General features: G+C 45.7%; 1 protein-coding gene across 1 annotated transcript; it reads left to right on the forward strand.

The window, feature by feature from the left end:
* Window positions 1–3,350: 3,350 nt before the first annotated feature.
* Window positions 3,351–25,304, forward strand: LOC110088257 (hydroperoxide isomerase ALOXE3). The gene is made up of 14 exons (XM_072977138.2): window positions 3,351–3,669; window positions 6,563–6,767; window positions 7,539–7,623; window positions 10,521–10,643; window positions 13,343–13,446; window positions 13,747–13,919; window positions 14,758–14,901; window positions 15,565–15,768; window positions 16,702–16,788; window positions 18,397–18,566; window positions 19,910–20,031; window positions 22,204–22,304; window positions 22,453–22,623; window positions 23,673–25,304. Exons 1-14 carry the CDS (start codon window positions 3,523–3,525, stop codon window positions 23,850–23,852), a joined length of 2,016 nt encoding a protein of 671 aa, XP_072833239.2. The 5' UTR covers window positions 3,351–3,522; the 3' UTR covers window positions 23,853–25,304.
* The last annotated feature ends 591 nt before the right edge of the window (window positions 25,305–25,895 follow it).

The following is a 25,895-nucleotide window of genomic DNA, read 5'->3' on the forward strand; positions in this document are numbered from 1 at the left end:
CTCTGAAGGCTTCCTGGAAGAGGCCGGTCTTTAACTGCTTGTTGGAAGCAGGGAGGACGGGATGGGGCCCGGCGGATCTCCCCTGGGAGGCTGTTCCACAAAGAGGTGGGGCCACCACCGCGAAGGCTGGCTTCCCTGCGGAGACCTCCCTCGGAGTGGCCACCCATAGGAGACCAGCCTGAGTGGAAAGGGTGAGCCAGGCCGATGTTCAACAGGGGGGCCGCTCTGACAGATAGCGCCCCCCCCCCCCGGAACCTTTAAAGGCTTTTTGGTGGCAATCATGAACAGCTTGCATTTTAAAAATCAGTTTGCCCCCACTTTTGAAACACTGCCAACATCTGCGGCTCAGGCGGGTTGCCCCACTTGGCTTCCGAGGGGGGCCGGCTGGGGACGTCCTCCAGAGCGGTCTTCAACGTCGGTCCCCTGAAGCCCAGCGGAGAACCTCCCGCCGTCTACCTGGCCCCCTTCGCTGGTGGTCCTTAAGCAATCCTCAAAAACGCTGCCGTTCCTGCAGGCTTTCCAAAATAATCAATCCGGGGAGGCCACCGACTCTGTTAGCCTCTGACTTGATCTATCCTCAGTCTCGCCTGTTTTTAAACGTCTTTGTAGTTTAAAAGGCACTGTCAGTTTTGGGTTGATTTTGAATACTTTTAGCAGTGTTGTGTTAGGGTTCTTACTGTTATTTTCAAGCTGGAAACAGCTCAGGGTGGCCTTTGGCCAGCTGGGTGGGATGGATGGATGGATGGATGGATGGATGGATGGATGGATGGATGGATGGATGGATGGATGGATGGATGGATGGATGGATGGATGGATGGATGGATGGAGAGAGAGAGAGATGGATGGATGGATGGATGGATGGATGGATGGATGGATGGATGGATGGATGGATGGATGGATGGATGGATGGATGGATGGATGGATGGATGGATGGATAGATAGATAGATAGATAGATAGATAGATAGATAGATAGATAGATAGATAGATAGATAGATAGATAGATAGATAGATAGATAGATAGATAGATAGGCTAGCCAGCCACCACAGCTGTTCCAAAACAACGGCCAATCCTGTCTTGTGGGCCCGATCCAGATCACTTTCCCAGGATCTCTTTTCACTGCTTTATATCTTCTTACTTCTGAATGTCCCCAATAGGACGTACCTGATATTGTTCACTCAGTTTCACACCCCATCTCATCACAATTTCTTTTTCTAATAAGGGGGAGGGGGGAAGCTTGGACATTTTCCTTTATTGGGAGGAGGATTTTTCCTGTTCTGACCATTCGCAGAATCCCCGGGCTCTGTTCTGGACTTCGGGATTAAAACTCCCAGAATGCTTTTTTTCTTCTTCTTTCCCAGATGCCTTTTAAAAAATAAAATAAAATCACACCCAGATTCTGAGGGCCGTGATCTGAAAAGGAGCTAGTTCCAAGCTGCGGGGATGATGGAATGCACTGGAGGAAAGACGCAGGAAGGCGACACAGATGCCCTCTGACAAGGGCCCCGTTTTGGCCTCTTCCCCCTCTCTTTCGCCACCTTCCTCGGGGCTGCGGAGCGAGAACCAGGACGGTCGCAGTCGTGGCCTGCCCGGGCTGGAAATGCAAGGGACTGGCCTTGCGCAAGGATCCGTGGGCTCAGCCGCAGGGCCTCTGCATGTTTATGCCTTCGGCCATGCAAAACCACCCTGCCAGAGCCTTGCCTCATCTGTGTTCGCAGTCAGCGGAGGAAGCTGCTGATTTGGGCTTTTTCAGCTATTTAAAAAAGGCAGTAATTAAATGCTTCGGAGGATTGTGAAGCGTTCTGTTATCATTCACTCAACACCTTTGGGGTTTTATAGACTTTCTCAGAGCGATGGGAAGATGCATCAACCTTTTGTAATAACTTCCATGGCCTCCAGGGGGCACCATGATCTTCTCTGCGTTTGGGTGGGTTTTGGAGGGTCTGAAAACTTGGGTTGAGGGGGGAACAGGTCTCGGGGGGGAAGCGAGCCGTTAGGGGAGCATGGGTGAGTTTGGGGCTGGGTCCCGTTGTCCAAGGACGAAACTCATTTACACTAGCAGGAAGGCCTGCTCAGCAAGGCAGGGTCCAAGAAGAAGGTCAATTTTCCGAGCAGGCAGCTGCAATTCCAGAATAGGGTGCAAGCTTCAGCGTTCTACAGCAATCCTCATCAGTCTTTAAAAGTCTACATGTGAATCGTGATTTTTTTTTTGTTTTGTTCTTACAAAACGGCATGGCAGCTGCTGATTTGTGTCTCTCTGTGTGTGTGGGTGTGTGGGTGTGTGTGGGTGTGGGGGTGTGGGTGTTTACATTATAATATTTGCAAGTCAACATTTATAACTCCATTATAGGCACACGTCACACAAAGCAGAGTCCTGGCTAGGGTTGTGTTGTGACGTGTGTACCACGCAATGCATTTCTTTTTCTTCTTCTTCTGGCGATGCCAATGCCAAAATCTTCTTTCTCCCCGGGCACCGCTGTTCTGGCATCTGCAGAAGTTGTCAAGGAAAACATAAGCTGCAGAGGAAGAAGCCGATTCTTCCCTAGACATTTTGTCTTGGGTGAGGTCAAGTCACCTTCAACTCATAGTGACTCTATGAATAGGTAAAGGTAAAGGTTTCCCTTGACAATTTTTGTCCATTCGTGTTCGACTTTGGGGGCGGTGCTCATCCCCGTTCCCAAGCCATAGAGCCACCGTTTTGTCCGAAGACAATCTTTCCGTGGTCACATGGCCAGTGTGACTTAGACACGGAACGCTGTTTACCTTCCCACAGAGGTGGTCCCTATTTATCTACTTGCATTTGCATGCTTTCGAACCGCTAGGTTGGCGGGAGCTGGGACAAGCGACGGGGGCTCACTCCGTCGCGTGGATTTGATCTTACGACTGCTTGGTCTTCTGACCCTGCAGCACAGGCTTCTGCGGTTTAGCCCGCACCGCCACCACGTCCCGACTCTATGAATAAGGGACCTCCAAAATGTCTTGTCCTCAACAGGCCTGATCAGCTCTCACAAGCGCAAGCCTGGGGCTTCCTTTATTGAGTCCGTCCATCATGTATTTTGTCCTCCTCTTTTCCTGCTGCCTTCCGCCGTTTCCTAACATTATTGTCTTTTCCAGAGCATCTGGCCTTCTCTGGATCTGCCCAAAGTAGGACAGTCTCAGTTTCAACATATTGGCCTCCGGAGACATACAGTATCTGAGATATTTGAAAGATACTCGGATGGTGCAACCGCATTTTTTTTTAAACAAGCGTAGCCTCTTTTGAGAGCCCAAGTGGTTAACAAGGGAACTTGCGTAATAGAGACGAAGGGATTCTATGTATTTCGCTGCAGCCTCCCGGCTAAGCGTTGGCAGAGTCAAAATCGGCTGGAGTAGGTGGGGTGTGCGCGCGTTTAACCACATCCAGGGAGGAGCAGAAAAGGCTGTTCAGACCTGCCTTGGGAGCAGACGCAAGGCTGACATCCTACTTTCTTCCCTGCTAATCCCATCGCTTCTTCTCTCTTTTCCTTTCTTCCTCTGCAGCAAGATGGCCAGCTACAAGGTCCAGGTGGCGACCGGCAACTACCTCCTCGGTGGGACCTTCAGCAGGATCTCCATCACCCTAGTGGGAACGCAAGGGGAGAGCCCCAAACAGGAGCTGAACAACTCTGGAAGGGATTTTGTGCGCGGCGCTGTGAGTATCTTAACCGGCGGTGCACAGAGGTTCGCTCGTGAGGTTTGGAGGAAAACTTGGGAACTTTTTCTGCTGGGTGGCTGGTATTTCCCGGCAGGTGCTTCACCAAAGTCTTCCCTGAACGAGGGCCCTCGGGAAGAGTTGGACTACAATGCCCATCACTCCCAAGCCAGTGGCTGGGGATAATGGGAGACGGCATCCAACAGTTCCAGAAGGTGTTGGATGGGGACAAAGTGCACGAAAAGCCAACAAACGTACTGAAAATATGGGGGGTATTTCAAAGGAATGCTTTTAAACTGCCCACAGAAAGGAAAACCATCTTTATTTTCTCTTCATTTCAGAGAAAAGCACTCCCCTTACGATTATTAGGGATTAGATGGTCCTAAGGCAAAAATGTTGTGTGCTGCTAGATTTTGCAATTGATCAGTTAATGTTGTGGTAGGAAAACAGGTTGTGGCTTTTTATGGCATGCATCCATCCTGCCCTATATGTTCCGCTCTGGCTGGCAGCCGCAGCTCCCCGGGACTTCTGGCTGGCTCCTGAGTAGCTGGGAATGGAGCTAGGCGACCCTCATCTCATGTCCAGTAGCACCTTCAATTCCCGCCCTTTAAGGGTGCGATATCGTAACAGGTTGTGTGGCAACGTCTGCAGGGAAAAGATCATTGTTATTGTTGTTAATGTTTGTTCGTTATGTGCTGACAAGTCAGAACCAACTTAGAGCAGCTCTGATAGTTCTTTCAAGGTACGTGAGATATTTATCGAGTGGTTTTACCATTTCCCGCCCCTCATGGCTGAATGGGGATTCGAACCCAGGTCTCCAGTATCCTAGTCCGCCACTCTATACACTACAACACACGGGGTAGCCATGAGTATTCTCATCACCTGGCTGGTATATTGTGAATGGCTGGTCCTGTTTCTATCGCACATTCTGCTGGTGTCCATGTCTCTCCTTGTTCCTACATTTCCCCTACGACAGCCCTACGGGGTAGAGATGCCCAGCCCAAGATTGCGCTGTGAGTTTCCCATTTGAGTGGAGATTTCCCCCCCTGGACCTTCCAAGTCACAGTCCAGCTTTAACTATATATCAATGCCGACTCTCCCTGTTAACGCTTGCTGAGACCTTGGTTTATCTCCTCCTCTCCTTGTATGTCATAATAACCTTCCTTATCAATCTTAAACAGAAGCATTCCTAACATCCTTTAGTGAGTCAAGCGCCCTCAAGTCAGAACCGACTTTTAGCCACTCTAGCCGGACTTTCAAGATAAGCGAGGGGCTTTACCCGTTCCGTTCCCCCAGTGAGTTTCCATAGCTGACGGGAATTTGAACTCTGGACTCCAGGAACCTCGTCTGTCACTCTATCTACTCCACTGGGTGCCTTCTATCAGCCGTAGAAAAGGCTAACAAAGCAAAGTGCAACACAGAGGTGGAAGCCACCCAGTAGCTAATAAAACAATGATGGAGTTGCCGCATTGAGACTGCCTGGATTTTACAACCTGGTGTCAATCTGTAAGATTTAGGCAGTAAATCCAGGGTGAAACATTCTGACGGAAGCAGAGCTTGGAAGTAACGAGGAAATGAGTAACATATCTACCATAAGTAGTGAATGTGTAACTAGCAGTTATATTTTACATGAATATTTAAATACATATTTGAAAATATCTTTAATAAAATAAAATAGTCTTACTTTTTAGATGCAGTGAGTATCAACGAAGTTGTTGTAGTTTGTTTGTATTTTCGGGCTGTTTGGCCGTGTTTTGGAGGGTTTTCTTCCTAACGTTTCGCCAGTCTCTGTCGCCAGATCAGGGTCTTTTCCAGGGAGTCTTCTCTTCTCATGAGATGGCCAAAGGATTGGAGCCTCTGCTTCAGGATCTGTCCTTCCAGTGAGCACTCAGGGTTGATTTCTTTCAGAACGGATACTATTATTATTATTATTATTATTATTATTATTATTATTATTATTATTATTATTTATTATTTATTTAATTTATATCCCGCCTATCTAGTCGTGGTGGACTACTCTGTAGGTTTGTTCTCCTTGCAGTCCAGGGGACTCTCAAGAGCCTCCTCCAGCACCACAATTCAAAAGCATCAATTCTTCGGCGGTCAGCCTTCTTTATGGTCCAGCTCTCACTTCCATACAACACTACTGGAAAAACCATAACTTTGACTATGTGGACCTTTGTTGGCAAGGTGAGGTCTCTGCTTTTTCTGTCAAGGATTGTCATCGCTTTCCTTCCGAGAAGCAGGTGTCTTTTAATTTCGTGGCTGCTGTCTCCATTTGTAGTGATCACGGAGCCCAAGAAAGTAAAATCTGTCACTACCTCCATATCTTCCCCTTCTATTTCCCAGGACATGATGGGACCAGATCTTAGTTTTTTTGATGTTGAGTTTCAGACCGTTTTTTGCACTCTCCTCTTTCACTCTCATTACAAGGTTCTTTAATTCCTCCTCACTTTCTGCCACCAGAGTGGTATCATCTGCATATCTGAGGTTGTTGATATTTCTTCCAGCAATCTTGATTCCGGCTTGGGATTCTTCCAGTCCAGCCTTCCGCATGATGTATTCTGCATATAAGTTAAATAAACTGGGGGACAATATACAGCCTTGTCGTACTCCTTTCCCGATGTTGAACCAATCAGTTGTTCCGTATCCAGTTCTAACTGTTACTTCCTGTCCCACATATAGGTTTCTCAGGAGATAGACAAGGTGGTCAGTGCACTATCATTTCTTTAAGTTTGCTGTGGTCCACACAGTCTAAAGGGATAGCCACTCCAAATTAAATTAAATTTTTCCTGTTCGAAGCGGTAAGATTCATGCACACAGCTGGGGTTGATACTTGTAGTTCAAAACATATTGTTCTTTTTAAACGATTTTATTTCTTTTATGCATCCAGGTGGACGAGTTTAGCCTTCCGTGCGAGCCAGACCTGGGGTCTCTCCTGATGATACGACTCCACAAAGACCCTTACTTGTTCTTCCCTTCCGACGGCTGGTACTGCAGTTACGTCAAGGTGAAGACGCCGCAGGGGGACGTGTACACCTTCCCTTCTTATCAGTGGCTGGAGGGCCACGGCACCTGGAGTCTGCGGGAAGGCACAGGTACGTCCCTCGGCCTTCCTCTTTCCCCAGATGGACCGGAGGGGGTCGGCTGGGAATTCTAGCCTGTGGACGGAGCCAGAAAATAAGATTTATTTCTTTGTGTGTGGACAACTGTTTCCAAGTTGCGAATCCACTCCCGGGTTTTACTCCGGACTTTAAATGGGTAACTTTGGAATTAGTTATTTCAATGAGTTACTTTCCTTGGCTCTGTAAGACAAGATATGAGCAAATACCCACCTTGGTTTCTTTTTAAGGAGAAAGGCGGGATAGCAATATTATAAATAAGTTAAATAAATACATATATAAATAGGCAGCCATCGAGAGAGAGACCTGGCGCGGTGCAAACCAAATGAAATGAAGAGGAAGTGTTGATCGTTGTGCGACATGGAGTCACCTCCGACGCAGTGGCGACCTTGTGTATGAACAATGGTCAAAAAGTCCTGTCGTTAACAGCCCTCCTCCAGTCTTGCAGACACAAGATTGTGGATTCCTTTATTGCCTCAATCCATCTCACATTGCATCTTCCTCTTCTCCTGCTGCTTTCCACTTTCCCCAGCATTAGGGTCAATTCCAACAGAGAGGTTACCTTTGGGCATGTGGAGAGTGCTCTTAAATATAAAAAGAGGGAGGGCTTTGGATATTTTAAAAGAACATGGCCTCACCTTTTCAGCATCTTCCTTGAGGTCCTTCTGAGGAGAAAGGCGCGTGTGGGTGGATATTTAAAAATAAGCAAATAAATAAGTTTTACCTGTTTGCCCCTCTTCTCTCCAGCCAAAAAAATTGCGGATGACGCAGGCAACCAACTTCTCCTGGATCATCGGAAAGAAGAGTTGAAAAAACAGCAAGATTTCTACAGGTGAGACAGCCATGATGGTAAACACGTTCCATTTGAGCTGTGTAACCATCATCAGTATGGAAGGGCCCAGCTGGCTAAAGGAATACTGTAACTGTGCTGCATATTATATTAAAATATGGTCCTCATTCCCTTCATTGAGAAAATGAAAACTTAGGGAGAACAGATCCGGCCTTGCTTTCGTCCATGACACCCTGGCTTTCCAGCTGCGGGACAATAATATTGGTTGCTGGGCTGGAACGGACAATTATCCTCCCACTTGTAGGCTGAACTGGTTGAGCCCGGACGCAGGTTTACCTGCTCGATGAGAGAAGCAAAGGCTTAGGTGGAGCCAGACAAGAAGGGTGACTCTGATGATGCAAGGGCATTAAAGGGTTTTCAGCTCAAATTAAAGGATCCATCCAGTACACTGAGCCCTGTTGGATCAGCACACGGGCTAATCGAAAGTTTGGAGTAAAACACAGAGCGAATTGACTAGCTTCCTAAAGAGACTGTGGCCAACCGAATAGCCTTAGATTTCCGCCAATGGTGTAGCACACGAGGGCTCGTGGGGTCAAAGAACCAAGACCTTCTTGGTCAACAGGGTCTAGAATGCCAACTGCCAAGCCATGTGATTTTCGGCTTCTGTTTCTTCTCTAAACCTCGCTCCAGTTTTCCCCAGTTGCTAGGGAGATGGGACTGGTTTTCTCATGGTTTTCTCATGACCCCCTCCCCCCAGTTATAATGCAAAGAGGTAGTTTATAGCAGAATGGGCAATTAGGACCCATTAGCCTTACAAAGGACCTGCAGCAGGAAATACAAATTGCCAAACTGGGTGGATATTCAGAGCTATCATGTCGGTGCTTTAAGACACTTCGCAAAGCGACGGCTACAGAGACCTTCCAAATGGGATCCTAAATATCAGCAGTACTACAACTCCCATTCTCCACGGCCTGCAGCCAGCTAGTGGGAATCAGAGACTAAGAGCAGGTTCTGGCAACAGGTTCATTAGTATCCCTGATCAAAAGTCTTTCTCTAGAATAGGTTTTCCCTCGGGGGATTAGTCTAGATTGCAGCTAGATAGAAAGATATGATTTGGAACAGGTATGTCCTTCAGACATGAAAGTAAGGGTGGGGTGAACCAGGTATCTTAGTCACGTCGGGGTGAAATCACACCTTCCATTGCACCACAGAAAGAAGAGAGCCAAATTAACAGAGACACCACTTTTCAAAGTCTCTGCTGGGGCCGCCGGAATATCCCAGCAGGAATGAGAACTGCCTGGAAAGAGACACGGGCCACGAAGGTGGAGGGGGTTCAGGAAGTGGCTTTCGGAAAAAGTAACTTCCCCGAGCTTTAAATGTTTTCCTTGCGTAGTTCCTAAGGAGGTACCCCCCCCCCAGGGAAGGGTTGATGCCCTGGGACTTTCTGATGCGCAGGGACTAAAAAATAATCCACTCCCCCCCCCGCCCGCCCAAGCTTCTTCCCTCTTTCCCCTGACCTTAATTGAACTCTGCACAGTAACGCAGTAACCGAGAAATGTCATTGCCAGCTACTCCCACTGTAATGCAAAGTATGCACAGGAGTTTGATTTTGAAGGGGGGAATTAGGAGCCGTTGCCTTTGCAAAAGACCCGCTTCTCGATAGGGGGTCACGAGCAAGCCAGTTGCTGGAGTTTTTGGAGTCTTCTGGAAAGGACCGGCTATGAGTAATGGTCATGATGACAATTGGCAGTCCCAGTTTTTACCACGACGCCATATACCTGGGTTGAAAAGGATGGCTCACCTGGGACGGGGGCCCGTCGTTGTCACGTGGGTCACAGGCGTGGCTGATCCCGATAAGCATTCTCTCTTCCAAAAAACACAGACAAATATTTACAGCAGGTGAGATCCACTCCGTTCTGTTTCCCAGAGAAAGAAATTCTGGGCCACTAAGGCCACACTGGCATCCACAATCCACTGGACCTTGGTGTGTTTTTAAAATACAGTTGGGTCTTGACTTGAGAACTTAATCCGTATTGGAAGGCGGTTCTCAAGTCAAAAAGTTCTCAGGTCAAATCTGCATTTCCCATAGGAATGCATTGAGAACCATTTAATCCGTATCTGCTCTTTTCCGTCCATAGAAACTAATGGGAAGCTGCTATTCCGCCTTCGACCACTAGAGGGGGATATTTTGTTTCTTTTTTTCTTAGGTCAAGAAAGGTTCAGGGAAGGCAGGGAAAAGACAGTCCAGGCAGTACCAGGCAGTCTGAAGACTCCCAATCCACTCTCTAAACGCTGGGAGGAGTGAGGAAGCAGACAGGCACCCTTTTCACTGGCCAACAGTTAACTGAAAGTTCACATTTTGCACTTTCCCTGCCTCCCACGTGGGTTTTTTTCAGTTCTTAACTCAAATCTAAGTACTTAAGTCAAGTCAATATTTTCCTATGAGAGCGGTTCTTAAGTCAAAATGTTCTTAACTCAAGCCGTTCTTAAGTCAAGACCCCACTGTACAACAGGACACACACACACATACACACACACACACTTGTATCCACAGGAGATCATTTTCAAGCCCCCCCCACCGCCGCAGATGCTGAAAAATGCAGATTACTGTATAATGAATGCTATTTTAATAGCAAACACTTACATATCATGGTCTCTGCCTCCCTCTAGTGGCCAGTTCCAGTAACTTCATCTTTAGAAAGATCTATTTCTAGGATTTTTTAAAAATATTTTTAATATTTCCAGACTGTGGATAAGCAAATCAGTGGATACTGATCCTGCAGATACAGGGGGTCCTTCTGTAGTCTTTGGCATCAGTTACCCTCAAACTCTGTTTGGCAAGGAGTTTGCTAAGCAGTTAAAAAGTGGGCTTCCCCCCGAGTTGAGCCACCCCACCCGACCTGACCCATCCCACCCTGGTCTTCTCCCTTTACCCACAGGTGGGAGGAATACGCGCCAGGCTGGCCCCGTTGCCACAACGTAGAAAGTCTGGACGCCCTGGATGCCAACTCCAAATACCTCACCAGCATGACTGCCGTCTTTACCGGCCGAACCGCCAAATCGTGAGTTTCTTTGTCCTGTTGGCTCCATTTGGCGGGTTGGGGGAAGGAACTGCTGGAGAGCGACGTTGCTCAGATGTCCGGTCAGGAGTTTGAATCCCCCGCTGGGCCTCCTTTGGCGGGCCAGGACTCCATGTTCCGTAGGGTCCCTTCTAGCTCTGCCGTCTAAGATGATGATGATGATGATGGTTTTCAAAAGCAGCAGAAATATGTCAGCCCCCCCCCCCCTTTTAGGGTTTGTGAAAATTACTTCTCGCTCTCGCTCTCGCTCTTTGAAAACAACTTTCAGAATCAGCTTCTTGGAAGAGTTCATTTGTTCGGACCAAATATTCCTTATTTATTTATTTATTTATTTATTTATTTATTTATTTATTTATTTATTTATTTATTTATTTATTTATTTATTTGATTTTTATGCCCAACCATGCTCTACCTAGAAAACCCTGAAAAGAGTCACCATAAGTTAGAATTGACTTGTCACACAATGATGATGATGATGATGATGATGATGATGATGATGATGATGATGATGATGATGATGATGTGTGCTTTTTGTCACTTGGGGGAACACCTTTCCAAAAAAAAAAAGTGTCCTCTCGTTTTGACTCTCTTTGGGGCTTTTTCAGACCAGCATTTCCTGACTGAAAAACTGACCACAGCTTTATTTGAATGTTTGTGTTTAATGTACGTTTTCAGTGCTTGCTTGTTTTAATTCGTTGCTCTGAAATCTCCAAATGAAGTTGTCTACTAGCTCTGTTCAGTTCAGTTCCACAAAATAAAATAAAGTAAAGTAAAACAAAATAAAAGCAAGACAGGTAAAAACATTGATAAAAAATCTGTAAAAGCAAATGGGAAGAACTAATGAACATTGCTTTTAAATGTGTTTTTAGCACTGATTTTATTTATCAATTTTAATACAGTATAATGTTTGTTTAATTCTTTTTAAAAATATTTGTACAGTTGTTTCGAGCTTTAACATATTGTCATCTTAACGATGTAAGCCATCTTGGGTCCACTAAAGGAGAAATATATTAAACAAACAAACAAACAAATGAAATAAATAAATAAATAGTAGACATTTACATTCCATTTCGGGACCAATGCCTATCTAAGTGAAATTAAAATAATAAAATATATAACAATGTTTTCCTTTTGTTCATCACACTTCTGTAACTTGGCTGATACTCGTGGCACCTAAAAAATAACTACCAGGTCTAATAACCATTAACCCAAAAGTAGTTTGTTAAAATGCATGGCGTTCCTGGTGGTGGATGACGCCCAAGTGCTGAACCTTTTCAGGCTGTGATTGGGAGGGAACCTGACCACAGAAACAGGTTGACCTCTGGGCTATGCTGAGAGTTGCAGTCCAAAAATGTAACTTTTCCAAGCTCTGAGAATCAGGGCTTCCACGTGAGCCGTGACTCATTAGCCAGTTTTGAAAGCATTGGCGTGCGCAGGTTGGAAGATGTGCCTTTTCTTATTGCATCACCCCATCAAGGTCATGTAATCACAACAATGAACAGGCCCCGTGTTATCGTCTCCGATCATCGGCCCCATTGTTTCCACCCAGGTACACAACACGGTGTACGCAACACTAAGAGGGTTGTCACCCCCCAAAATATTCCCAAAGGCAGCCACCGGTTCGACCTGTCAATCTGGACAGGAGAGGACAGGGGATCAGAGACTCGAGCCCTGTCTGGATGCCGCCTCCAGGTCGGGCAAAATTTCAGAAACAAACACACACCCACCCCACTGCCTCTCCACTTCTAGCTTTTCCGGCCAGATCCGGGAAATCCATTCCCCTCCCAGTTCAGCGCCCTCTAAATATATTGGACTACAACTCCCAGCTGGCTGGAAGGATGGGAGTTTGTACTTCAACCCATCGGGAAAGAGGAGAAGCAGCCAGAAACATTTGCGTTTATGGTTGATGTCATTGGGTTTTCCAGCTATTTGACTGTAAGTTGATTTGAAGCCAAAAATAGCATATACTGGCCACGGTGGGGGGGGGGGGATGAATAGGAGTAGGAGCAACAACAACAACATTGTGTGTGTGTGTGTGTGTGTTCTGAAAAAGAACAAACCGAGTTCCAGTTCTAGTGTAGCAACTGCTCAATAAATAAATGAGGACTAGAATCTTGAAGGTTTATTGGTAATTTGCCTTTATTTCCAGAATGGGAACAGGAGAGAGAAAGAGGAAAAAAGTTTATGTTTTAGTGATGTTTCTGCCTTTTCTGTCAGTTTGTCATACACTGTAACTAGCCATGAACACAAATTACTTTTTAAACATAAACTTCCAAGATCAAAAGGTCTCAAATTACTCTGCGGATTACAGTAATCAATGATTTCCAACTACAGTATTCCAAAGCACATGGCATGCCTTGCATAAATATCTACCGGTACGAACATGCTTCCGAGCAGATGCCTCGTATTCCTTCCTATATTTAATTATCCAACTTTTTTAAAAAGCTGCAGGGATTACACAGCCTTTAAACCTTTCCCGTTGCCCACCTATTGACAACTTTTGCAGTGAGGATTAAGCAGCAGCAGATGATACATATTGTGAGGGACTAGTGCAGGAAAAAAAGGGTCACCATCGTTGATCGGATGGCACCTTCAGAATTGATTTGAGGGGACATGAATATTATTAGGGCAGAAAAGCTGATTTTCTCCTCTCTGTGCTTTCTTGTGTTTTTTCCCCTCAGGGAACTTGAAGTGAGGCTGAAAGGCTTCTCCGGTTTGAGGGATTCCTGGAAAAGTTTGGAAGATATTCACAAAATCTTTTGGTTTAACAAAACACCAGTCTCAGGTAGGAATGCAAAAAGTGGAGAGATTGGATTTGATTTGATGTGAAGTCATCTTTGTCCTTAGGCCCACTCTGGAATCCTGAAAACTACACATCATAAAAGAAAAGAAAACACTATTTTAAAAACAGATTACAAACTTCCTTTGCGAACACTTTCAGAAGATGCTGTAAAACCTTGGTTCTAGAACCAGCATTATGAGTTTCTCTTCCCCCCCAACGCCCCCCACTTTCATTTAAAAATAAACACAAACATTCTTCATGGAAGTCGGTAGACGTTGCTTTGCTCTGTTTCGAACATTGCAGAATACGTTGCCGAACACTGGCTGGAGGACAGTTTCTTTGGCTACCAATATCTGAACGGGGTCCACCCCACGATGATCAGAAAGTGCACCGAGATCCCACCTAACTTTCCGGTGACTCCAGAGATGGTCGCGGGTTGCCTAGGACCATCGACAAGTCTTCAAAAAGAGCTGAAGGTAGTGTACACTTATGTTCGAGAGACCTCTTTGTGGCTCTGGAAACGAGTATTCGAATAACCACGGAAAAGAGATCCTCCTGTTCTTGGTAGATCACCTTTGACACCTGGTCAAGCAAGGCGAGGGATCTGGAAAAGTCCCAGCTGAATTTCGTCACGTGGATGTGCTCGCCATGTAGAGCATCGCAGGTGGAAACTGGAGAACTGCATTCGAGTTCTCTTTTTGCCATGAATCCGTTGTACATAACTCCCTCTTCCGTCACCCTGTCCCTAAGACAGAGGTAATACTGATTGCATATGGTTGTTACAAGGACTCCTTTTTAAAATAATAGAGGATGCAATTGTTCAGGCTCGGCCAGATTCTGCACCTCCTGATGAGAAAAAGACAATGAGTGCCATTTTTTCTCATTAAGGTCTTTGGGAGGTGTGCAAACTACACAAAATGGGTGTATTTCCCCTTTGAAAAGCAAAGCACAGAGAGAGAGATACAGAGAGAGAGATACAGAGAGAGAGTGAGAGAGCACACACCCGATGGCTGATTGTTAGAAGAGACACAAGCACCCAATCCAATGCTTCAAATCCTTCAAAATCTGTGTTATAAAGTGTTATTTTGTGCCATTTCGCTGACTTTGCCCCAAAATTCCTTTTCTCGGCTGGAAGTGTCACAAAATACCCTCCGTGAGGAAGAGGTATAATTTTGCAAGCAAAATGTGAGGATGAGAGAAGCAAACATCTAAACTACTAGTCAAGACAGAGTTTCTTCCCCTCTTTATAACAGATAACATGAAGGTACAGTGCCTCTCTCCTGGTTTATTGTCCTCTTTCTCTCTTTCCCCCAGAAAGGAAACATCTTTATCATTGACTACAAAATCCTCGAGGGCATACCCACCTGCAAGCTGGACGGGATACAGCAGTACCTCGCAGCCCCCATCTGCTTGTTCTACCTTAACCCGAAAGGACAGATGATGCCTTTGGCTATCCAGGTACATAGAGAGCATGTGTGCACTACTTGTGTCCCACAAGTGTTTCATATTCTGTACTCCGCCAACAGCTGGAAAACCCTCCAAATAAGTGTGATCCTTTTGCAAGCAGAAACACAGAGTTCTTCCTTTCCAAAATTCAGCACTGGGCCCATGGACTGCTAGGTGAAAAGCTGGAGGCCAACCCATCAGGAAGATAAGCAATGGGTCCCAAATTCCGGAAGTGCTCTTGGTCAGATCAGGCCACACTCCCATGTAAGAATGATAATGTTACTCCACCAGCAGTGGAAGATGACTGGTAATGAAAGAGTTCCTCCTTCTGGTCCAGGGATCCCAGGGCTCTGATGCAGTGAGACTGATCACGTGAGAGCCAGACAAGCCACGGGACAGAAGGAAGAAGTCTTTAATTACCAAAAATCTAACTTATGCAGCGAGATGTTGGCTAGTAATTTCACTATTGGAAACTGCCTAGAGTAGTGGCAAGGTCACTAGATGGAGCGATAAATAAATAAATAAATAAATAAATAAATAAATAAATAAATAAATAAATAAATAAATAAATAAACAAACAAACAAACAAACAAACAAACAAACAAACAAACAAATATTCAGCCTTCTGAGTATAGAACAGAATGAACCAGCTGAAGTCTGCTTTCTTCTGGACAGCTCAGCCAGACCCCTGGTCCAGAGAGCCCTATCTTCCTTCCCACTGACCGTAAATGGGATTGGACGCTGGCCAAGATCTGGATGAAGCTGGCCAACTTCCATGTCCATGAAGTCAACACCCACCTCCTTGAAGCGCACTTCCTGGGAGAAGTCTATGTCATGGCCACTCTCCGTCAGCTGCCCCGATGCCACCCAATCTACAAGGTAAGGTTCTCAAGGGGGGAAAAACACAGCACATGTTGCAGAGTTTTGAATTTCTGGTGAAATTCCTTTAGCTATGCAATAAAAGTACAGAGAACCACAGAGGAGAATAGCTACCCAGTTTCCCAGACAGTCCACCCCTTTCCCATGAACTGGCACTTAAAGTAATTCACTCTGTGACATTTGTAGCAGAAAGAATTTACTTACAGTTACTTGAAAGTTACACGCTTGTTTAGGCTACTTCCAGTACTGCACACATACCTAGCAACCAACTGAACAGATCAACAGCAAACAAACTGCCACTACCCAAGAAAGAAAGGGTAAAAAAAAAACACTCAGCAAAGAGGTGGGACTCTCTTTGAAATTGAAGACTGGAAGGAACAATTGTTTAATGTTGGGTAGACGGACAATCAACCCACAGGAAAATCCCTCCCAGTCACACAAACCACAGACAGCATGGACGCTCATGAAACAACGTTATTTTCCTTTGGTTCAGACCAACCTCTCTCTTCAAGATCCTAGTCCACCTTGCTCTTTGAACTAGCTTGAAAACATATCAGTGCCCACTTAGGGCAACACGGAAGCAAGAGAGTCCACTTGCGTTCATTGCATTTAAAACATCCTAGCTTAATCAAATCCCATTTTATGATTGTTAGTCTCTGCACGTTAGTTCAGTGAGAAGCAAGATATGTATTAGCACCCCAAAACTTGGGAGTGCTGTGTTTTTTTTTAAAGAAAGAATCCTAACATGTCCACGTTAGCTTGTGAATTCTGAGAGACTGAGTAGTTCCAACGAGGAAACATTTCCAATCTCTCTAAAACCTATCAGGGTGTGAGGAAAAAAGTGGGAGAAATTTTTGTCAAGAAAGCCAAAACCCCAGTCTCAGCCAGGCGGCGCGAACCCGCCCACCCCCGTGGTCTCTTTCCTCTCTACAGCTCCTGATCCCTCATACCCGTTTTATATTCCACATCAACACCTTGGCCCGCACTTCTCTGCTCCATCCGGGAGGATTTCTGGATAAGGTAAGAAACATTCTTAAAAGGAGGATACCATATATTGAGGGTCAAAACGGACATTACGCCAAGGCCGTGCTTAGAAGCGGAAGTTCCCTAAGAGGTTAAAATCCTTTCACTTAAAGGCTCCATCACACCTACCAAAAGAACCCCAGTTAGATATCGTTTGGGCTGTTATTTGGATTGTTTTAAAAGTTTAAAGGGATATTGCTAAATCACTAGCAGTAGCTCCTAGTGATTTAAGGAGCAGTAGCTCCTGGTGATTTAAGTGTTAAAATAAGTGTTAAAATTGTGTTTTATATTATTTTAATATTGTCATATTGTGTTTTTATCCATGTAAGCCACCCCGAGTAGACGTTGTCTAGGGGAGCAGGGTAAAAGTCTAATAATAAATTAAAAAAATAAATAAAGTAGCTGCCACAACAAACATTGATGAGAAGGAAGCAGTCTTTCCCCCTCCCTTGCAGGCAAGAAAGAGACACTCCTTGTTTTGAATTGTAAAGAAAGGGGTGTCGTATGAATGTCCCCCCCCTCTCTCTTTTTTTTAAAAAAACCCTGCTCTTCTCAATACTTTGCAAGTCTTTTAAAACCTACTTCCTCCTCCCAACACTGTGCAAAAGGGAAAAGAAAAATGGAAGCTGAGAACAGAGAGGGAGAGATATGCAGGGAAATAAGGAAAAAGGGATGAGTGAGGAAAGGAGGGAAGGGAAAAGGGGAGGAGGAGAGAAGGCTTGTTCTGCTCTATCGATATGTCACCTTTGGCAATTTTAAAAAAAAGCCAACGTAGGCCTGGTTGTCCCACAAAACAGTAGAGAAAATGAACTGATACAAAATTAAAGAGCAGTGTAGCCTGATATAACAGTTGAAGTAGAAAGAAATGAATTGAGACGGTGCTAAACAATGTAAACACTCCCACCAATATATATACCATGTGACTGCTGGAGGAAAATGTTTCGGTATAAGAGAGGGATGAAAAGAATCAGTGTAACTGGGGTTCTTTTCTTATGTATGATTGAGCCCTAACCTAATCCAAGATTTCTCAGCTTCATACCCTGCAGGTTAGTTTGAGTTCATTTGGTGATTTTCAGTAAAAGGTTAGCAAACATCTACAGCTTGTAAAAGCCAAGGAACACTTCTGCGTTCATGACAAACCAGGTTTAAGGGGCTTGCAGGAATCCCTTAACATGGTTAAACTAGTAGAGGAAATGGGCGGGAGGTCCCTTTGAGGAAAGCAAGGCGGTAGCAGTCTACCATTAAAATCTCATGGCAAACAGAAACCTTCTCAGAATGTTTGCTTTCTGTATTTGCCCCTCTTTGGTGGAGAAATTTGGGAGCATGATGGACCACCAGCTTTCATTAGCAAGGAGAGACAAAATGCAGTCCATGACAATTCGTGCGGAGCAAAACTCTCCCTCTGAAAATCACGGAAGTAGCCCGTCCCTGATTTAACAATTTAGAACTTTGGGTGCGTTGAGACAAATCGATTTCCCGGCGGCTGGAGGGGAAGGGGAGGCAGTGGGTAATCGCAAGAAGATCTGGACCCCTTCATTCCTGCAGAGTGAACCGTTTGAGGGTGGAACGGGTAGCCTCCTTGACCCCTTGTCTCTCGGTCGGCAGGCAGCTTCGACAGGGCGGGAGGGGATGGTACAGCTGATGGCCAAGGGCACCCAAACCACCACGTACTCCTCCCTTTGCCTCCCTGATGACCTCCAACAGCGAGGAGTCACTTCCGTCCCTAACTACTACTACATGGAAGATGGGATGAAGATCTGGACAGCCATAGAGAAGTGAGTCTCGAAGGGGTGGCTGAGCTTGGGGGGGGGTCTGTCTTCAGAGATGCACCTTGCTGAGCATGCACCTCAAGGGTGTGTGTGCAGGAAAGCAAAGGCGGTTCCATCCAGCCCTGAGCATGGACAGAAAATGAGAAGCTGCCTTATGAGGCTGGCGGGCAACGGCCAATTTGCTGTGGGTTTTAGTCTGAATGTTAGAGAATCTCTATAGAATACTAGAGGATGTGAGGGACCTTTTCAGTAGGGAAAACGTCTTTTTAAAAGGAAAATATTGGAAGGGGGGGTTAGAAGTGGGAATGGACTTCCATGGTCTAGGAGTGAGCAGATCTCTGCTCTCTGGAGGTCCCCCCCATCACTAGAGAAGTTGAGGCAGCTACTTCAGATTACTGATTTTCAATGCATGCAGACATGACAACAAGCTGTTAGTTTGTTGCTTTGATAGTTATGTATTTTGACTAGAGATGGGCACAAATTAAAAAACAAATTGCCAAATTTGTTCAGAAATTGCTAATTCGTTGATTCATATTTGTACAAATCAATGCCCCGACAAATGACAAATCGAGGAATTCTTAGCAATTTTTGATTTAGTGATTTCTTTGGCTAAAAAATGGCTCCCCAGTCACCTAGAGACACCAAAATCACAGGGAAGCTTCCCATGACTCTCCTGTACAAGCACTCCAAGTTTGGTGTAGATTGGATTTCCCCAAGCCAGCTGCAAAAGGGCAATTTCCTGTGGGAGGACCCACTTTGTGGGTGTATAATTTGGATGTCTGAAGTCAAAACTTCACCCAACGTGGAACGATTGTAGAGGAGAGTCAGGAGAAGCTTCCCTGCACATTTGGTGTCTTTAGGTGTCTTTGAGGGCCATTTTGTAGGGTTTTAAATTAAAAATGAATTGACGAATCGATTTGTCAAAACATCAGGGGGAAAATTGTAAATTCGCAATTTGTGATTTATTGACCTGGACGAATCACGAATAGAAACAAATCCCCATTTTTTTGTGATTCGTGTCCATCTCTAATTTGGACTGCCAGGGATAGGGAGAAGTCTATGTTGGGTTTCTTCTCTTGAAAGCTACGCCTCTGTCCCTCAAGGAGTCGAGGCGAGGAGTCGTTGGGCTCTGCAAGTCTTAGGATTTGAGTCTCCAATCCAAATCTTTGGTATCAAGCCCCAAGTCCGAGGCCCTATAAAAGACAGGCTTTTCTCCCCAGAAAAAGAAAAGGTAAGGTTGTGTGGGGTCCGAGTCGAGAGTTGAGCGCACATCATTGATAGCGAGTCCCATGACTCAAGTCCCCACCCTGACTTTCAGGAACCCTGTATCTTCTTTCTTCCACCTTCAGCTTCGTCTCTGCCATTGTTGGCTTCTACTACAAATGTGATGCGGAGGTGAAGGACGACCCCGAAATACAGGCGTGGGTCCACGAGATCTTCACGGAAGCATTTCTGGGCCGGGAATCCTCAGGTGACACTCCCACCATCGATGACTCTCTGTTTATCTCTGTTTCGTTCCACCTATGGTCCCCTTTATCTACAATGATACGGGCAACTGGACCTGAAACAAGAAGTTTCAAGGCGCCACTCCCCGGTTATGACTCCTTGCAGAGGTGGGAGGACCATCCTGTCATTGCGTGATGGGTCCCTGTCTTAAATCACAGACGATTAAGGTTCCAGCCCTTTTTGGTGAAGAACGGAGAGGAAGAAAGTTGTGGTTGACTGACAACCCTGGGGGGTCTTCCTTTCCAGACATTTGCATGGTTCACACCTCACGGGGAGGCCTGGCCCCCTCCAGAGGTCTGCCTTCTCCTTCACAAGCGGCCTGCATACTAGCAACAGAAAGACTACTCGCTAAATTCCTTGTCGGTTGAACCGTTCAAGCTGTCTTGACACCACGAGACAAGAGCCAACATTCCTCATGCCAGTGGAGAGCAGGGTCTCTGTAACTTTCTTTAAAATGTTTCTAGTGTGTTTTCCTGTGGAAAGCAAAGCACATGGATGAACGCGCGTGCACACACAGCCTCATATCCGAAGTGGAGAAGGTCCAGTTAATGGTTGACAAAAACACAAGCACGCCATACAGCCCTTCAAATGCAACTGTCCGGCCAGATCAGGGACAATCAGTATAGCTCCCATAGTTTTGAGAAATGTGCATCTTTGGGTATAAATGGATGGGACTCTGGGGTATTGAAGCCCTCCACCCTGCAAATACTGGAAATCACAGACACAGTGAACCCCATATATATAGCATGGTAGTGAAGGCAGGAGGAGAAAGGGGATGACAGAGGACGAGATGGTTGGACAGTGTCACCGAAGCGACCAACATGAATTTGACCAAACTCCGGGTGGCCGTGGAAGACAGGAGGACCTGGCGTGCTCTGGTCCATGGGGTCACGAAGAGTCGGACACGACTTAACGGCTAAACAACAACAGCAACAAAAAGTGACCAATTGTGGCAATACCTCTTGGAAATACCTATTTTTCTGGGTTTTTAAAAAAATTATTATTATTTAATATTTTCAGACAATGGATCAGTGAAAGCATGGGTATTTATTGATTGATCCCAAGGGTATGGCGGTCCTACTCTATTTTGCTTCAGAAAAGGCTATTTTCCACAAAACTTGTCATTTTTCCCCAGCTGAGAACTCCATCGAGAGCACCACGAAATTTCTTGTCATCCTTGAGGGGGGCGGAGTTAGAGGAGAATGTTCTTCTTCCTTATTCTTGCTGGTGAGGATAAGAAGAGTGAGGACTTATTTCTGAATTGCTCATGGGAGGTGCTAGATCACTCTGTGCTTATACCAGGAGCAGATTGAAAGCAAAACATATATATTAAAAATTGTGGATGCTTTTTTTGGTTTGCTGGGAGACGATCAAATGAAGTTATCACCTCTTGCTAGGCTAGGATGTCATGTGAGAGCAACCATGGATCCCGAGATCTATATTAAGTTTGTTGCGGAGTTTTGAGTTTCTGGTTATATCCCTCTAGCTGGGCAGCCGAAGTGCAGGGATTCGCAGAGCGGAAGAGCTCCGAATTCTCCAGATCACTCCATCCCTTTTCTCATTAATTGGCACTTACAGTTCCAATAACTGAGACATTTGTAGGAGAAAGAATAAAAGTTCCATTACTTGCAGTTGAACAGATCAAACAGCAAAACATGACTGCTTTCAGCCAAGGACTGGTTGACTACGAACAATAGACAAAAGAGAGGGGAAAAGCACTGAGCAGAGAGGCGGGGTCTTCTTTGAATTCAGAGGCAGGGAAGGAACCATTGGTTAGTGCTGGATAGATTGACAGTCACCCCAGCCCAGAAAAGGTCCCTCCCTGCCAAATCTGCTAAAGGCTGCATGCGAGGTTGGAAAAACTCCAACAGTAAATTTAGCAGCTCTTGCTGTAACTGTGAGGGAATACCCAGCACACACCAGCATCCAACCTTGGAAAGGTCATTTTTTTGTGAACTACAAGTCCAAACATACTCCAATGGACCGGGGATTCTGGGATATGTAGGCCAAAAAAGAAAAAGCGATGTTTCTGTGCTGCTGACCAGTGCACTTCAGCACTCATATGATGTAAGACAAGGTTCTTCTGAACGGCTGGAGGAAAGCTCAGCTTCCTGTCTGTTGTGTCCCATTGCAACAGGAGCCCCTTCCACCTTGGAAACGAAAGCTGAGCTGACCAAGTTCCTCACCATGATCATCTTTTGCTCTTCAGCCCGCCATGCAGCGGTCAACAGTGGGCAGGTACGTGGTTCTGAGCCAAGGGAGGAGGCCTTTCTGCCTTTCAGACGATGTTTCGTTTCCCCCTTCCTCTTGTTCACCCTCCAGCACGGCCTTCCTCTTCCCAGCACCCCGTAACCCCTCGTTCTTTCTCCTGTGTCCTTGTGGACAGTTTGATTTCGCCGCCTGGATGCCCAACACGCCGGCCACTTTGCGGCAGCCTCCTCCGAAAGTCAAGGGCACCGCGTCCTTGGAGAGCATTCTGGACACCCTCCCGGACGTCAGCTCCACCTGCACTCTCCTGGTGGTGCTCTCCGTAGTGAGCTACCCGCTGCACGAACAGGTGAGTGAAGAAAGGGGACGGGAACAAGATTTTCAAGTGCCAGACTGTCATTTCTTCACAAGAATTGTGTTAATGTTGTATATTACAGTTGGATCTCTGTATCCAGGGTGGTGGTGGGGTTATTCTAACTTCCCTCTGGATGCGGAAAAATGTGGATTACAGTAGTACCTCGGTTTACGAACGATTAACCTAATTTTCAGTTTACAAACGGAAATCCATTGCACATAATGCCTCGATTAACATTTTTGTTTGTTTTGTTTGTTTCGGTTTCCGAAGAAGGTTCCCCCACGATGCATTGTGCCTGGAGGTTTATACCGCCGCCCCCGTTCCTATGGCAATCTGCATTTCGGCTTACGAATTTCCATTTGACATAATGTCCCGCAGAACGCATTAATTTCGTAAACCGAGGTACTACTGTATAGCAAACTAGTATAAGAGCGAATGCTGTCCATAGCACAGTCTCTGGCTCTTTCTAGTAACCACTTCTGATAATGACACCGTGGAAATACAGTTCTAGACCACCTCTCGCGAGCAGGACAGAAATAAGTCCTCACTCTTCTTGTGTCTCACCAGCAAACATGAGGAACAATAACATTCTCCTCTGCCACCACAAAGATGGCAAGGAATTTGGCTATGATGATGATGATGATTATGATGATGATGCCTGGCTGGCTGCAGAGCCAGAGGCTGGGAGTTCGATTCCCCCGCTGGGTCCCCCAGGAAAAGATCCAGCCTGGGTGGCCTTGGGCAAGCTGCACAGTCGTCCCAGGTCAACCCAGGAAGAACGGGAAACCACTTGTCTTGCTAGAAAACCCTAATTTGGAATCAACTGGACTGCACCTAATTATATACCATTTTTGCAACTTTTTCCCTTCTGAGCAGATACAGAAAACATCCCCCCCCCAAAAAAAAAAACCTCTTAAGGGACGAAAGATGGAATTGAGGCATCGTAGCTTTTGACTTTTAGGAATCCTCCAACTGGAGGCAGCTGTATCTGTCCACTTCAGCTCACCTGTCTTTGTTCTCTCTCTCTCCCCCCCCCTCCCCAGGGACGCCTGGGCCACTACCCTGATGAGCATTTTACAGAAGAGGAACCCAAGCGACACATTGCCGCCTTCCAAGAACGCCTGGCTGTCATTTCCAAGACGATTGAGGAAAGGAACAAAAAGCTGGCCCTCCCTTACAGCTACCTGAACCCAGTCTTGGTAGAGAACAGCATCGCTGTGTAACACCAGGGGATGGCTCCTCGGTGTAGCCAAGCACCCTCTCTTGGCCGAAGACAGAGGAAAAGCTGGCTTGGGGCGCAGTCACACTTGCCAAACCCACCCCCACCCCCTTATATTGATTATGCGGTTACTTAAATCACTTTATAAATTTCTGTTCACTTGATGTTGATTCATTAGCCAACCAATCATGTTTTTCCCCCCACACCATCAGCATAGCTTTTTATAAATGATCCCTGTATCGCTTCAGTCCTTATCATTTTGGTGTGTAAAAATGTTGATGTTGATTTATTTACTTTGTCATTGGGTAGGGTTTTTGGGCACCGTGACCACTGTGTCATGACCCCTTTTTTTTAATTTTTAAAAAGTTGTTGTTGTTTAGTCATTAAGTTGTGTCCGACTCTTCATGACCCCATGGACAAGAGCACGGCAGGCCCTCCTGTCTTCCACTCACTGCCTCCCAGAGTTGGGTCAAATTCATGTCGGTCGCTACAATGACACTGTCCAGCCATCTCGTCCTCGGTTGTCCCCTTCTCCTCTTGCCTTCACACTATCCCAACATCAGGGTCTTTTCCGGGGAGTCTTCTCATGAGATGGCCAAAGGATTGGAGCCTCAGCTTCAGGATCCGTCCTTCCAGTGAGCACTCAGGGTTGATTTCCTTCAAAATGGATAGGTTTGTTCTCCTTGCTGTCCAGGGGACTCTCACGAGCCTCCTCCAGCACCACAATTCAAAAGTATCACTTCTTCGTCGGTCAGCCTTCTTTATGGTCCAGCTCTCGTTTCCATACATCGCTGCTGGAAAAATCACAGCTTTGACTATGCGGACCTTTGTCGGCAAGGTGATGCCTCTGCTTTTTAAGCTGCTCTCTAGGTTTGTCAAGTGGGAATAGTGAAGCAAAGAGCTTGTTTTCTGCAGGCGGGGAATCTACACTTCTGCCCTTGGAACCATTGTATCTCTAATGCGAACACAGTCTTGAATTTGGACACATACTTTATCCAAAGCTGGAGAAGGAGAAAGGGGGGGCATGCATGGAGCAGCTTAATTTGGAATTTGCCAGCCATTCAACACCCTCAACAATTTTCCTTGGGCATGATTGGGTTTCTTTCCACAATGATTTGGCACATCCCCCCTTTGTGTGTGTGTGTGTGTGTGTGTGTGTGTGTGTGTGTGTGTGTGTGTGTGACGGAAGCCCCTTGGATCTGCATTTGCAACGTGATTGTACGGAGATGATTTGTGCCATGTCAATGGACTTCTACACTTCCACTTTAACATTTTGCATGTTTGATCACCTCTCTTAGGCTGAACCCATTGTTACGTTCCCACTAGGAACAGGAAACTGAAAGGAAACAATGGGGAGAAAAATAGATGTTGCTTGTGATTTCTACTTATGGGGAACTGGGGGAATACATATTAATTTCTTTTAAAAATAATAAAAGTTCAATTCGCATGCACCCAATTTCATCCCTTCTCATTGTTGACTCATTTAATTTTGAGCATCCACATCATAACAGGGGTGTCACTGAATGCCTTAAGGTGTTTTTGAACCAATAAAGTCCATTATAACATGTTTTTCTCTCCAAGGAATCCTTTTGCGAAAGACCCCTGACTGTTTTTATAACCTCCAAGTCACCGCATCTTTTGGCTGGCAAATTCTTTCTATTACAGATGGAAGAATTTATCAGTTTACTTTTTCCCCCAGAGGGCCTAACTGTACGTTACAGATAGCCCATCATTAGAAAAGGAAATTCCTTAACTGTGGAAAACATATAATTCCCACAAATGCAGCTTTTCTCGCTTCCCATACCTTACAAATGTGCTTGATTTGGTTTGGTTTGTCATCAGTTTTGGGGAGGTAAGGCCAGCACTGTTTGCAAGTATGTTGTCCCAGATTTGCTCGAATCACATTACAAATGATGGGTCAAGATACCTGTAATCAACAATAGGGCTCTGATTCATCTCAAAAAACCTCAGATGGCTTCCAACTCCACTGGGAAGAAATTTGCAAATGTCTATCAATTTGCAAATGTCTATCAATTCTTACTGGAAA

Source organism: Pogona vitticeps, chromosome 6, assembly GCF_051106095.1.
Source record: "Pogona vitticeps strain Pit_001003342236 chromosome 6, PviZW2.1, whole genome shotgun sequence".
NCBI classification, from domain to species: domain Eukaryota; kingdom Metazoa; phylum Chordata; class Lepidosauria; order Squamata; family Agamidae; genus Pogona; species Pogona vitticeps.

Bases quoted from the DNA above. Each gene is read 5' to 3' on its own strand.
- LOC110088257 (XM_072977138.2), top strand. From the start codon at position 3,523: ATGGCCAGCTACAAGGTCCAGGTGGCGACCGGCAACTACCTCCTCGGT. The intron at 16,789-18,396 runs GTAAGAAACATT...CTCGGTCGGCAG, and splicing joins CGGGAGGATTTCTGGATAAG to GCAGCTTCGACAGGGCGGGA. The intron at 20,032-22,203 runs GTGACACTCCCA...CCATTGCAACAG, and splicing joins TCTGGGCCGGGAATCCTCAG to GAGCCCCTTCCACCTTGGAA.